This window comes from Mercenaria mercenaria, unplaced genomic scaffold (assembly GCF_021730395.1).
Source record: "Mercenaria mercenaria strain notata unplaced genomic scaffold, MADL_Memer_1 contig_3268, whole genome shotgun sequence".
NCBI classification, from domain to species: Eukaryota; Metazoa; Mollusca; class Bivalvia; order Venerida; family Veneridae; genus Mercenaria; species Mercenaria mercenaria.
Window position 1 is genome coordinate 17,487 of NW_026461390.1, and position 15,437 is coordinate 32,923.

At 31.9% G+C, this 15,437-nt stretch overlaps 1 protein-coding gene and 1 long non-coding RNA gene across 3 annotated transcripts; both read left to right on the forward strand.

The window, feature by feature from the left end:
* The first annotated feature begins 30 nt into the window (after positions 1-30).
* LOC128552891 (uncharacterized protein CXorf38-like) lies at positions 31-14,678 on the forward strand. Of its 2 annotated transcripts, XM_053533962.1 has the most exons (5): positions 31-274; positions 619-959; positions 9,653-9,841; positions 10,107-10,280; positions 13,393-14,678. In XM_053533962.1, the coding sequence occupies exons 2-5, from the start codon at positions 630-632 to the stop codon at positions 13,717-13,719; spliced, it is 1,020 nt and encodes a 339-aa protein (XP_053389937.1). In that variant the 5' UTR covers positions 31-274; positions 619-629; the 3' UTR covers positions 13,720-14,678. The 2 variants fall into 2 exon arrangements, with proteins under 2 accessions (XP_053389937.1, XP_053389936.1); XM_053533961.1 differs by having other exon boundaries at positions 31-959.
* LOC128552892 (uncharacterized) lies at positions 3,850-5,760 on the forward strand. The gene is made up of 3 exons (XR_008369198.1): positions 3,850-4,074; positions 4,680-4,848; positions 5,295-5,760. It is a non-coding gene; the product is annotated as an uncharacterized LOC128552892 (long non-coding RNA).
* Positions 14,679-15,437: the final 759 nt, after the last annotated feature.

The following is a 15,437-nucleotide window of genomic DNA, read 5'->3' on the forward strand; positions in this document are numbered from 1 at the left end:
TTTTTCACAATGTCATAACCGAATTCAGATCCTTCGCTATTCAAATATTTGTGATAAGGATCATGAAGTTTTAATTTTACGATGATCATAAATTTTATTTAAGATTAGATAGATAAAGGAAAATTCTAACTTTAACATATTTTATACATAATGTAATGTAAACATTTTAAAATGGCGCAATGTTTTAAAGAATTTTTAAATGCAGGACCTTTAGGATAATATGATAAAAGAATAATATTCAGTGATCAGTTACAGTTCTCTAGTTAATTGAATGGTACGTTGGATAATCATAGGCTTATGCAGTGATTTTTTTTTCTACCATTTATGCAATGTAGTTATGTTCAGTTTTGATGGCATAACCTAACGAGGAAAGATCATGTGGGTTTCTCACGAAGAAGGAAGTAAGAACAAGTATAGTGGTTATTAAAATAACACGCGGATAAGCCAAATTCAATCAGCAAGGAATTGTGGATTACTAGTAATCGGTTTAAAAAAGTAAAGGAACTGATGTTATTTATTTACATTAGTCAAACAAAATAAAAAAAATGAAATAAAATTGTGCATATTAACCATTTTGCAGTGACAACTGAATTTTAAGAATACGATATTCTATTACAGATTATGTCAAGATGAATAATGTGAAAGAAAAATTGAAGAAAAATGAATACAGAAACTGGGTGAAAGGTACTTTAGGCCTTGAAAGAACTAATCGGGCTCTGTTTGAATATGTAAAGGCGAAATTCGAAGTTTTTACACACAGGAGAGCTGGTCCTCATGCGTATTTTACAGAAGACGTATACAGTCATATACATCTTGGTACAAGCTGCATCCGTTCGAATCTAAAACGGAAAATAAAGTACGATAAAACCAATGATACATGGAAATGGACGAATCCCTGTGGAAAATGTAAAGAAGCGTTCAAGTCGATACTGTCTATGTATACGAATGCAAGTAAAAAGGTAAAAATGTAAAAACATTAAAATAAATTTTGTTTAGCATTATTATAACAAGTTTATTTTCATGGTGATACAATATCGAGGACTCAGCGCGAAGCTAGTCTATCTGCTTCTATTTCTATATATACTTAGCCTAGCTTTGCTCTGAGCTCAAAGTAAAAAAAAAAGTTATTTACAATATATATGCGTTAGCTTAGCTTTTGCGACATAAAAGTTATGGCAATAAAAGGTCTTTCAAGATAGGAATCGTGTCAGTTTTGAAATATCTGAAAAAAGTGTTTTGTTACAGTTTTACTTCTTGTCCGTTTCAATTTTTATATTATGTATATTGTCTTCGATATTTATTCAAAAATCGGCCTTTTCCTGATTCAACTGATTTTTATATCTGCTCTTGTTACTTGCCCTTTCCCATCCCATTTGTTAACCCCATTCACCTTTTTAGTTTTTTATATCTTTTGAATAAATATAATGTACTTGATGACAGGCATTTGAAGTACTCCGTCATTATCTTTTTAGAGGTTTACCTTCATTAACGCCCGCTCTAAATCACGCCCGGTAATCTCCAGAATCATAACCTCTCGGTTATGTATGGAAATGCTTCTGTTGTGTTTTCCGTCTATGATAGTTTTCAGGTAAATACAGTGAGACAGGTAAAACACTTTACGTTTGTTTTCTTTCTGATATTACTATAAATTAAAAATCAGCAAATACTATTGGACGGAAGATTCAACAATAATTACATACATACAAGATTTACAGTGCAGCGACAAACTGCTTGTCACATGGTGACATTTGAGTGTTTCTGTCCCACCCATACCGCTTTTGCTATTGTTTTCGAACACATAGGTTCTCTTGCTGTAAATAGTTGGCGTCAGTTGATCACTGATACACAAACGTTTACGGCGGAAATATAGCATTTCATTAGGAGTTATGATTCGGTTGATGATGTTATGATTCTTTAAAAGGGGTTATGATTCTTCGTAAAACAATATCTGCCGTAGGAAATTCAAAACTGTTCTGTCAGGAAAAGCAAAATTAAAACGTGGATGTGCAGATTACCATGTTTTTGCATTGAATGTGTATTTGTTGTTACTAAATTATTTCCATTATCTCAGTTATTTTACGATGAAGTCTTTAGATTTTCATGTTAGATATTATATCGCAGGAAATTTCAATACTTTCAATCCTTTAAATAAAAAAAGAAAAAACATTTTAAGTAAATATTAAAAATTGTGTTTTAAAATTAAGGGACGTGGAATTGCATGGAGTGGGAAAAAAGCAAATAAATTTGTTTAAAAAGACACTCAGCTAATATGTGTTTGTAGCATGTCTGTCATTGCTGTTATAAAACTTTAGGGAATTGCATTCATTAATGTTGTAAGAACTTGTTGCCCAACCGTTTTTCTTTACTTCTTTATGCTGTGTATATGTGTTGTTATTGTAAATATGTAAAACAAAATATGATTAAACTGAACTACGTCTTTCATTTCCATTTATATATGTGACGTCGTCTTAGAAAACCGGTCCAGATGCGGCATTACGTAATATCGAGAAACGACGTTTAAAGTTGCGCCAAGTTTACGCGCGCAGCTTTCTTACACATGTTTTAATTAGCAAAAGTTTGACCGTTAAAGTACGACTGCTTGTTACATGATTGATAACAGCCTACTAGAGAAAGAATATTTAGACATCAGACCTGTAAAAAAAATAGTAGTATTACGCCTGAGGCAAAATATTTCGTTCAAAATCAGTTGTTTCCCCTTCAATATGTTTCCGGTTTCGGATTTGGGAAGCGTGTGAAGTTTACTTTTGTTTATCTGCCTTTTGTTCAACGATGAAGGGATCTGAGACTTGTAATACTGTTTAATGATTTGGTAAGTACCGTTTATAAACAGTTGTTAATGTAGATTCTCTAATATATTTGAAATTTTCACTGAAATAAGTTTGTCTTTTACCCGGAAGTGAATCCAAAACATAAGAGGGAAATTTATGAAATTTATCTTGTGGCCACTAAACACAGATGATTTCACTATGCCTGTGTATTTAATATAAATGGCCAGTTGGGTTATCACAAAGATTATTAAAGGCAGGCAGTTTCTTACACAAGGTGACCAGGATTCATCAAATTATTTCATTGTCCATAGACTAGTAAGCATTATTTGTGGAAAAAAACAATAATAAAAAGTCAATATACATGTAGCTATGATAATTAATAAATTTGATGCAGACTTATAGATGCCTGCCTATGTCACATGATTTCTCGAAAAGTCCCCTCTCACAGTAGCCAAGATATTTTAAAAGGAAATATTATTATGTAGATGTCCGGTAACTGGACGCCTACCCTGCATTCTAGCTGTCCGGCAACAAGACGACTAGCCTCTCCGCTAATGTTTTTCTAGCTGTTCGGCGATCTTTTTACATATGAATACTGTAATGAACAAATCTATTGTATCATATTTTTTGGCATAAGTTTGAATATTCACCTGTAAGGCTTATACAATATTTTAAAATTGATTACCGGACGCCTAGAAAACCCCTATATGATAGGATGGGCTAGGCGTCCTGTTACCGGTAGGCTAGAATACTGGCTAGGTTTCTGGTTACCGGATGTCTAGACACTTCCGTTTATAAAATGGTAACTGTTTTTGCTGTGGATCTCATAAGACATGTTATTTCTGTCTGGTTACTCTCTTTCCATTATTGTTGATTCAGAATGTAATGTTTTGTAACAGGATGATTGTATATGGATAGTGGGAATTTATGCCATATAATGAAAATCTTTCTATTTTTGAAAATTTTGAGCCTTGCTGTGTGTAAAACAATTTATGATCCCTTAAAAAATAGATTCATAGTAAAATAACTTTTTAAGTATTTTGTGGTAAGTTAATGAAACCTTTCAAAATCACATTATTAATTTAGTAGTCATTTTTTTTTATTTTTAGTGATGTTTACGGTACATGTAATGTATCTTCTTTCAGATAATATTCTTTGTTCGTTCCTTTGATGGTTCATTCCACTACAGCTGGTTCATATACCCTACAACAGCCAGGAAATTGGTCTGTTTACTTTAAGATCTCAAGAAAATGTAACATATTTTGGATGTGCTTTGAGGAATCAGGTAAGTAACATGCAGCTAAAGGCTCTTATTATAGTTTTAATGCAATATATTATTTATTTTTACTTATGTCTAGGTTTTGTTGGAGCCAATACAAAATAAGTCTACTTCTACACTAATGATTTGTACAATGTATGTACATGTACTACGACTATTGAATGGCTTAAACTGACAAAACTGGCATTATTGAAATTTAATTTCAACAATCTGGTTTTGAGGAGGATCAGTTGGTGTAAAGTCTTCATTACATTGGCTATTAGCCTGGGAAAAGTTTGTGGCACTCAATAAGTACATGGATAATTTGAATGCTTAACACTACATGTACATGTGTATAAGTTGATATCTCATTAAGTTGTAGAATAGTTCTAAATAATAGGAATTTTAATTAATTATTTGAAGTAAATCAATTAATTGTAATTTAGTTTAATTGTAATATGATTATTTTCAGATTTAATTAACCCATTCTTGACATAGACATTGTTATGTGATTGCATTTTTTACCAGTTTTATTGCACCAAGAATATGGATTAGAATGAAGACTGTAAAGGTGTCTGAGATACATGAAGATAACAGATACTTTTACCAAAGACTTTTAAATCTTTTTTCAGGAAGGCAAGTGTTTCCTCTTGTTTATAAAAGCAACTCAGTTGGTTAAGGGGCAGACAACTTGTGAGCATGGTACATCACTACCTGTATTGGTATTCCATTTTGACAATGCTGCTAGCTAGAATAGAAATAACATATTGCTGTGGTATGGTCTGTGGAGAGTTTTACTAGGTAACAACCATTTTTGATAGCTGTTAAAACAGTGTATACTTTTAACCTTTAGGCTGGGCTGCATGAGGCAGCTATGTCTGCCTTTGCAACCAGTGCAGATCAAGATCAACCTGCACATCTGTTAGAACCCCCTATAAGCTATGAATGGTACTGTCTCATTTTAAAGATGGAGTAGTCCATTTTACAAATTTAGCAGGTTAAGGGTTAACACAATAAATGCAAAAAATGTGTTGTAGAACATCCTATTTGCAGTAACCAAAATCTACAAGCAAAGTACATTATATATAATGACAGCACAGCACGCTGTTGTCAGTCTGTTTGTCAATATTTTAGAGCATTGGTTGTAAGTATCATCTATTATCAAATAGTGATAACCCTGCTTTTATTAAATAAAGCGACTCCCAGGTTAATTATTTAAAATAAAATGTTTTACTTATTTGTTACAGGATATCACAGATCGATTGAATATTCATCACAGACCATGCAAAGTTTGAATCTGACTTGCACTTTTGAATTTAGAAGAATCTGTGGAGGAGGGTGAATGCTGAGACCTTTAATAATACATGATGTTGCTGACACAGTGTGTCAGTCATCAAAGAAGTCATAACAACACAGTTGGTCAGCAATGATTTAAATCCTGTCACATTCTACCAGTGGAGAAATATCTTATCACAATATTGTAAACTTTTGAAGAAGATAACCAAGTATTACCACTTTATCATGTCTGCAGAATCACCTGGATTGTTAGTCTTAAAAGTGACAGTCCAGTTAACTTACTAAAATCTACTCCCCCTTGCCAAACGAATATTATTGACATGGAATGACACAAGCCTGACAATGGTACCTGTATGAACTCATAAGAGAATAGTATTTGTCTGAAAAGTCAAAGGATTCTGTTTGTCCCAAACCACTTGAACTGAAATTGGAGTGACGAGGATTTTTCTGAGAACTGAAAAAAGGAAGTGAATATAAAAGATATAAATTGTTGTTGAATTCAAACGTTTTAATATACAACACTTTAATCTGTTTTGCTGTTCATATAGATGTGTTTAGCTGTTAAGGTTAAACATCAAGTAAAGATTGTAGTTTCAGTTACCTACATTAAAGTATTGGCTGGAAGTAAATATTTACTTTTCACCAGAGCTTGTAGCAGTGTAACGTTCATCAAAAGTTAAGCTGTTGTGTTAATAAAGTATTTTTAGAAAAAGGAATTTAGTATGTATGTTGCCATGGTAACATAATTCAAATTATATTTCATTGAAATTATGGATTTGTATTTCAATAAGGGATCTACAGCATATAATGTAATGGTAAAAGAATGTTCACTTTCTTTAGTATTGTCAGTTATAACTAGCCAGTGAAAAAACAGATCCCAGTAAAGGGATGACTGAAATGTTTATTCTTACGATAACTATTTTTGTTACAGAACATGACTGTTTTAAAGTTTTTATGTGAAATTTTCAGATTTCTTTCCTGAATACTTGTACTTTCAAATATTTAACTTATTAGAAATTCTTTTTAAAATAAGCTCTTGTTTTTAAGTATTACTGTAGGAAAAGGGAATTTAAAACATGTGTCGCCATGGTAACACAATTTTCTTAGAAAATGTGGACAATTTTTAATTAGCTGTACTTTCTAGTCAAGTATTCTAGATAAGCATAAACAATAAAAAATCAATAGTAATATATGTTTTATAAATTTCGAAATAGTAATTTATTACCAGCAGGTAAAAGGCAAGTTATGAAGAAACAATGACAGAAATGTCTTATTCTTATAGTTATTACTCATGTTACAAACACTGTCATAAAACAAAACATTTTAATTTTTTTAACATGGAATTTTGAGATAATATTTTTGAATACATACCACTTTATAATATTCAAGTCAATCTGAAACACTTTTCCAAATTTTGCTCGTTTTTAAAGTATTATTGTAGAAAACAGAATCAAATGCATATGTTGCCATGGTAACATAATTTAATAATGTTTTTATAGAAAATGTGAAGGACTTTAGCCAGCTAGATGTTTGCACTTTAAGTGAATATCTAAATATTCTTTGTAAAAGAGGATTCATTTATTTAAAAATAGCCAGTGATTACCAATAAGTGAAAACACAAACTGAAGAAACAACGACTGAAATAGTTTATTCTTGTGGTTATTTCCCGTGTTACGCAATCTGTCATAAAACCAAACATTTTATATCTTTTCACATAAAATTTTCAAATTTTACTTTTGAATACATAAACCTCTAAATATTCAACTTATAAGAAACATTATTTTAAATTAAGCTTTTATTTTTAAGTACTATTGTAGAAAAAGCAATTTATTGCATATGTTGCCATGGTAACGCAATTTGAATAATGTTTTCAAAGAAAATATGAAAGATTTAAATTAGCTGTATTTTTCTGTTTTAAATTAGCATCACAAAAATAAAATTTCATAGTAATAGAAGGTTCTTTCTTTCCAAGGTAGTCATTTATTACCAGCATGTAAAAGACAAGTTATGAAGAAAACAAATCTATCTTATTCTTGTGGTTATTACCCATGTTACAAAAACTGTCATAAAACCAAACATTCTTACTATTTTCATGGGAAATTTTCAGTTTATTTTTGTAAATACATATGCCTTAAAATATTTTGCTTTTTAAAATCCTTATTTCAAGCGAACATGTTTTTTTTTTTTAAAGTTTTATCATAGAAAAGAGACTTTAATATATTTGTTGCCATGGTAACACAATTTTAGAAATATTTTTATAGAAATTGTTGTAGATTTTAATTGATTATCATTTTATGTATTAAGAAGGGATCTTACTTATATCATGCAATTGTAACAAAAGATAAATTTATTTTAGAATTGTTAGCCATTACCAGTATGTGAGAAATAACTTAGAAAGAAAGGATAACTGAAATGTACTGTTTTCATTTTTAATATCTATGTTACAAAATCTGTCATAAAATTGACAATTTTGAAGATTTTCATCTGAAATTTTCAGGATTTATTTCTGAATCAATATACTTTCTAAATATGCAAAAACCTGAAAATGTCAAAATTCCTCATCTGGACCCATTTTCTCAGTCACGGTCACATATAAGGAAAAGAAAAGAAGACATAAACGAAAAGTCAACAAAACTTTAGCTGAAGTTTATTTTATACACTTGGAAATGTCTACCTGCAGTAGACATAGGTCACCGAGCACTGTCAAACAGGTTAACTTCATCCTAGATCAAAGACATGAATGAGTTAGCAAAAAATCAATAAATGAAAGTTCCCGACAATTTTCTTTGAAGTTTAACTGCCACATGTCTGTGTTTTCTTTAGGCTATCAAATTGTGTCTAAATAGGGGGCATCTTTTAAAAATACTGTTAAAGTAGGATTTACTAAAATCCAAAGCAAGCAGTGTTTTAAATTGATATTGGATGTGGAATTCTTCTGCAAGAATGATATTTGTATGTTTAAGTTGCAGGATATTTTTTCCTATGACGATCTATTTGGTCGTCATTACGCAGAAATGTTGTGCCATTGGTCAATCTCAATAAATGATACCATAACTTCGAAAACGAAAGCACTGCATCGGGCTTTTTTCAGAAAAAAATGCAATTATTTTAAAATAATGCTTAGATAAGCAAATTGTGTTGAATTTTATATTAACAACCATTGATTGTTTTAACAACTGCTGAATTATTTATGGTCCGACGGACCAGATACAAAAAAAATGTAGCATTCACGATTACCTGTTCCGCCCACTGGCACCAGACCAGAAAGAAAATGCCTCTGTACATGTTATACCCTACCCCTAGGTATACTATAAGAACCATGGTCGTGAACGGGAAAATATACTAACCCATTTAAATCGCGTATTTCATACCTAAAAGACGCAGTTCAGTAAATGTGTACTATTGATATTAAACAAGTGGTAATTTATCTTCCGTTGTGGAAAAATCTTGACAGAAATATTGCTTATTATGTGTATTTTTTTTGGTTGGATTTAACGTCGCACTGACACATGATAGGTCATATGGCGACTTTATTTTAAATGAATCTTTAGACCTTATATAAAGTCACCATATGACATACCATGTGTCGGTGCGACGTTAAATCCAACCAAAACAAAATAAATAAATAAAAATTTATACCTAATAAACTGCAATATTTCTGTCGTAAACAACACTCTCACACGTTCTTTCGGGTATGAATTGAAACGTTAGTGTGTCATTGATTGACTGACGCCGGCTATTTGTCGCAAGAAAACGTATGCGTTCAAAAACAATAGCAAAAAGTGGTATGGGTGAGACAAAAACTCCGACATGTCATCATGTGTACAACTTCTAAAGTTGATCGCTGCACGGAAAATCTTATGTGTATGTAATCATTGTTCAATCGTGCATCAAATAATATTCATTATCTGTGTCACTGTTTTTACGTCAAAACAATTATAACCGGAAGTCATAACAGAAGCATTCCCATACATAACCGAGTGTTTATGATTCTGGAGATTATCGGGCGTGTATATGAATGACTGTGGTGTTACAAAACGCTAATATAGATTATTTTGTTGTAGGTGCAATATGTTAGAATCAAATTTCCAGCGCTAATGCGCAGTACTTTTATTATAACATTTGCGATGACTTTTGTTCGAGGGCTTATTTATCGAAATTCCGATAAAGGAATGTGTCTTTGTAAAACATATGGTAATTTTAGGCATAGTGACAGGAGTTTAAGAATGTCAATAGAAATCAATAAGAATTTGCGTTTTATGTAAATTGGAAACAGTTTGGTACACTTAAATTTGAAATATTTTATTAGAAGATGCATCTAGAAAACTGCGAAAATACCACTAAAGTAACACTGGAGTGGGCCATCGCAAGGTTTTTCATGCCTGAAAGAAATGACACTAACAAGGGACCAGATGATACAGACCCAGCTGCAATGATAAACCTTTTACTGAACTGCCATTTGTTTACAAACCAGATCAGACGGAATTTCCTGATCGAGGTAGATAGTATTGCATTTTTCATTACCTCCCATGAATATACTAACTTTAACTGAGTCTGCTATTGTTTTGCTTGGTTGCGTTCTAAGCTCCCAAAGCGGTTTTAAATAGTTATTTTGACTACCAGAGCTAGATAATAATTTCAATGCCAGTAATTAGGATTCAGTATTTGTGTATTTATATTGCATTTAAACATCAATGATATTCCAAAAATATTCAATACAATAGTATTTTGCATAATGTAGCGTTAAGTTTTTATTTTTGTAGCTCAGAGAAGCCAGGAATAAGCTTTTTCATTCCTCAGACAACCTGGTAAATGACAACGTATTGAAGGTTTATTTTTTTAATATGAAAGGACTTCTCACTGATGCTTCTCATGATACCGAGGTCGACAATAGTATAAGGGAAGTAATAGCAAAAGACATACAGACAATCGAACAGGTAAACTTTTGAAAGAACAAAAAAAAAATGATTAGCACATTAAGCAAAATAATCATTTGATTAGAAACCTTGTAAATATCGCTGCAATTCGTAATTAAATATGTTAAACTGCAACTATTCTTTGATATCAGAAACAAGAAAATACCTTAGACGATAATAAATCTATCGGTTATCTCATATATAATTATTACTAAGCTTAACTCACCTGAACTTTGTTCTACGTCTGACGTCGATCAATCGTTGTCCTTTCTTCCTTTCTGTATCATATTTTTGCTAAACCATCTTCACATCTGAAACGTCTAAGGCCGCTGGATGTGAAACAGAGATACCTTTTGTTATCATTCATGATTTCATGTGTTTTTATATATTCAACGGCAAATGGTCAAGGACAGATGAGCGAATCAGTGCTGTTATAAGAGAGTTTGAGATTTCAACCTTCGCCTTCCCCTTCAACGTCTCTTGCGAAGTTAACGTATTTGGTTGAAGTTCGATTAAATTCCTTGAGATTTCAAACTTTAGAATGAACCTTACTTCTTTTAATCCGCCCAAATTTTTCCGTAATTATGATCTTTTTTTCGTACATTTTGATAGCAATTGTCCGAAAGGGCAGGACTTTTACAAGGGTTTCAAAAAATGAAAATTAAATAAAAACATTTTAGTTAATATAATCATCGCATTAGCGCGATTACGATAAAAAAGGGAAAAATGTGAACAATATAAAAACTCGTTGGTGTTGCTCCGGACATTTAGGTTTTATATAAAATGATGTCAGTATACAATGCACAATTGTAAATCATACATGAGAAGAAATAATCAAAGCCTTGAAATGTCTGATGGTTGCGGGGTTTTAGTAGATTTTTTTTTCTGTTTAATGACAGTCTATGAATATACATGAATGAGAAACAAATACAAATTTAATGCACCTCATATCGAAGATGAACTCTGCCTGACCTAGCTTGTGATGTAACCATGGGCTAGAATACATTATCATTGCTAGATCTTATATAATCTAAATGGTCAGTGTGAGTGGATACAGGTTGAATCAGAACTGCTTGTTTATTGATAATTCATTCGCACTGTTCATAAATGGGACTTTTTTGTGTAGCACATAAACATCCTTTGGATGTGATTCGGAATAAAATAAAGATGCTATGATTGTCAGAAATACACTTTAACTTTGGTAGTGGGATAAACCCGCAACTAAAAATGAAAATCATATCAACATATTCTATTTTTGATGGTGTTCTTGAAATTAAAGATAATACAGTTAATATTTTTAAACAAAAACATGAAGCACAAACTATTATAAATGAATCTTTCGATATACTTCGAAGTTAAATTAAATATATGCGATAAAGCAAACACAAAAGGTATGACCATGAAATATAAAGGACTCATTAAAAGACGCGTTTTACGTGTAGACTCTGTACCTGATGAAAATCTTACCTTTAAAAAGATATGTTGATAACATGAGCCAGTATACACAATTTATGAATACATTTAACAAGCGATTTGAAACAAATGTAAGATACTCTCATGATATCATACGTTTTGGCATCATGACACTCTGTATGACTGTGTACAATTCTAAACTCTAAGACAGCGCAATATAATCGTCCCAAGTCACAAATTGTCTAGCGAAACAGTCAAGAAATGTTAGATGGAGACGAAAATCGTCGAACAAAATACCATGTGGGCATATACACGTATTACTTCAAATATACTATTTCATAAGTAAAGCATGTGCAGATCCAGGAATTTTCGTTAAAGGGACACCAACTTTAAAGAGGGGTCACCCATTTCGAGGAGTGGGGTGGGTGTCACACCGAGTTTCAAGACCGATTTTCTTTGTAAGAATCAAAGGGGGGATTGACCAACAATGTTCCTCTGCCAGCCTCTTGGTCCGTGCATGTAAAGCATGGAGTTAACCCATACGGCTAACAGGAAACTTCTCGCATCATGATATCATAGATCTGAAATTGTCTTATACTTAGAAGAATTTTCTGTCTTACTAGTACCATTTTATGTTTGTAATTAAAACAAATTGTCGTATTAAATGTCCGACAGAACGGATTGATTTTATTTTGAAGTGAAAATAAAATGTTCCACCAAAAGATAATCGCGCGTTATTATTCATTTTTCAAGTAAAATGACTGTCATGCCATGTGCCTCCATCCAGATTTCAGTCTTTGATGCCGAGTATGTGGGCATAGTAGATGTAAAAAGACTGAAGTTTTGACTTTCGTGATATCAGATCATCGGACGTTCAAAACTTCACTTCATGCGACTAAAAAGGCCAATTAGGTATAATCGCTATCGCCTGGGGACACAAATATGCCGTTGAAGTTAAAGATTGAACAAAATCTCAAAGTTTCTTAAAATCAGTTGATAACCTCATACTTCCAGGTTTACTTCAATGTATTTAGTTGAAATCATTAGCCATACAAAACTTCATTAGTCTTATACTTATTGATAGTGTTTAGCATCACATTTAGTCTAATTAAACATACAGATAATCGAATAACTTAATAAGCAAAAATCCTGAAACTAAGCTTTTTATTTCACATAGTGATATAGTAATAAAGAGAAGTATTAGGCTTACTTGCTATTACATGGAAAACTTTAGTAGCAACGTCTGATATAAATAAAATACACGCATACCTGTAACGTTTTACCCCAGATATATATGAGAGACGTTGAAGGGGATGGCAAGGCTGAAATCTAAAACTCTCATTATCACACTGCGTACTTACTTTGGCAATTCTAACATTAATCAATGAATTGTTATTTACGCGAAAGAGATCATTCTACTAACTGCAAACATTCCCCTTCACCACCCTCTTACTCAACCTATACAGATTCAACCGTATGTAGTATTTTGGTTTTAGTACAGTGGCAATAAAACTAATGACAACGAAGAGAGAAAAGGCATATAAAATTACACAGTTGATATAACCTTAAAACACCCTCACTATAAATTGAAACCATGCATTTAAGTCACAGTGCAATGTAAAATACAAAATGATTCCTGTAGAAATATATGAACCTTGTAGATTTCTGGTTTTACTTTATTTTCAAAGAAATAGTAAGTCTGATTTTGTTTTATTCAAAGCTGGAGGAAGCAGAAATATCAATGACTTTATTTGACGATGCCTTAAAAATCCAACGGAAAGCAATTTACGAAGAATACGAAACATGCTTGCAGGAAAACAACATTGAACAGCTTAAAGTTCTTCTGAAGCTTGCAGAAAATATCGCGGCAGATCTTCAGTTTATGAACGATCATTCCGAAGAACTAAAGAATGTAAAAGTCTACATGACAAAAATTGAACATTTGCAAACAAAGGAAGAAGAATTAAATGCAGAGAGCATGATTATTATTGTTATCGTTACAATTGGATTTGCCTTATTGTTAAGGATGTGTTTATATTTTGGATGAAAGAATTTTCGAATCAGAAGGATGTGGCGACCTTCCATGAAGAACTGTTTTTGAATTGTTGCTTGATGCGCAATATAAATTAGTTGTTTTTTTTTGCTATGTTGACTGTTTTCTGCACATTTAACCAATTTTCTATGAATAATTAATATTTATTCTGATCTGCGTTAGTAACTGTTGCTAGCGATGCAGAGATACACATTTTATGACTGTAAGGAGAAATTTACATTCTGAGATAAATTGTCTGATACACAGAAGTATTGCATACCTGTGATTAACTGTTACTTTCGAAGCCGAGATCCTGACTTAAAATTATCTATTACAGAGATTTCGTACGCAAATAATTGTTTTTCTTTAACCATAGAATGATTTCAGCCTTTGCCAATTCAAAGTACTTTTTATCCTTTATTAAATTTTTACGGGTAATTGAAATCTAGTTTAGTAGAGCAGATAATTCCTGACGTCATAATAACTTAATTCTTTTTTTCTTCCAATACTAAAGAAAAGAAATCCTGACATTTATGATTTTATCTTGATAATATAGTTCTTGACAAAGTTGGAAGTTACATTTCTTCTAATTATGTCACTCGCCAATCTATTTTCGTTAACCTATAATATGAATGAAAAGGCGTAATATATGAAGTGCAAACTCGTAAAATATTAGATCAGTATATAGTATCTTACAATGTAAGGTCATAACATTGTGTCTACAAAATAGATTCGTTATATTATGAGTTATAAAAATAATTTGTTATCGGTTGCTATACGCTCTCAAAATGTTCCGTTGTTTTAGAAAAATTGTTTTAAATGTTGTCCATGAATCAGATAAAACATATTCTGAAAAATGCAGAATTTATAAAGGTTACTTAAACCGTTAAAAATTTGTATCTATTTATGAATCATATTACTTTTCAGTTGTGTGATTTTCAAGTCATGTAGTTTTAATAAACGTGCATATGAATTGTGTTATTCTGTTTTATATCTTTCACAATCATTTATAATCCCTTCGAATGAAGGTGTTATCTTATTTTATTTATGACGGTCAGTCGGAATTAATTTTGTTTCTAATTTTCAAAAAAAAAGCATTGGAGCTCGCTTAACCATACGACTATCAAATTTGATATTATATTGTTGATAACCTTCCTGGTCAATGCTTTAGTAATCTGAGACTAACAAGAGTTTCTAATCATTATCTGGAACAAATCAGATAAGAAACCATTATAAAACTCTAAATGACGATTAGGTCAGCTTAGCAGATGCCCTCTTCTGTTTAAGAAAAACGGGTTAATGTGAATTTCTGGAGATCGACTGATTCAACAGCAGCTAAATTACACAGGATAATTTCATGTGTCCAGCAGATGCATTCTGATCACTCTTGTTATAATGAGCATAATATTAGAATGTCAGAAGTAGTCACTGTTTATGAAACCAACAAGAAATTTAAGCTTGAAAATTATTGGGACACGGCGGTGCATAGCTCTATGGTTGTGTTTTGGGTGTTATGTGCTTCCGGAAATCTACCATCACCTTTTACCTTTTGTAAATGCGTGCCTGCTAAAATTTGTCGATGCCATGGTCTTTAGAATTGTAAAGTGTCCCTTAACTATTTACGTTCTTTTCGGAATGAGCTTTATCTAGATGAATGGCTGATCGATTCCGTTTTGACGGGTTTTCAATAGATCAGGAAGTATTTTAGGCATGGCTGCCTCTAAGGAGATCGT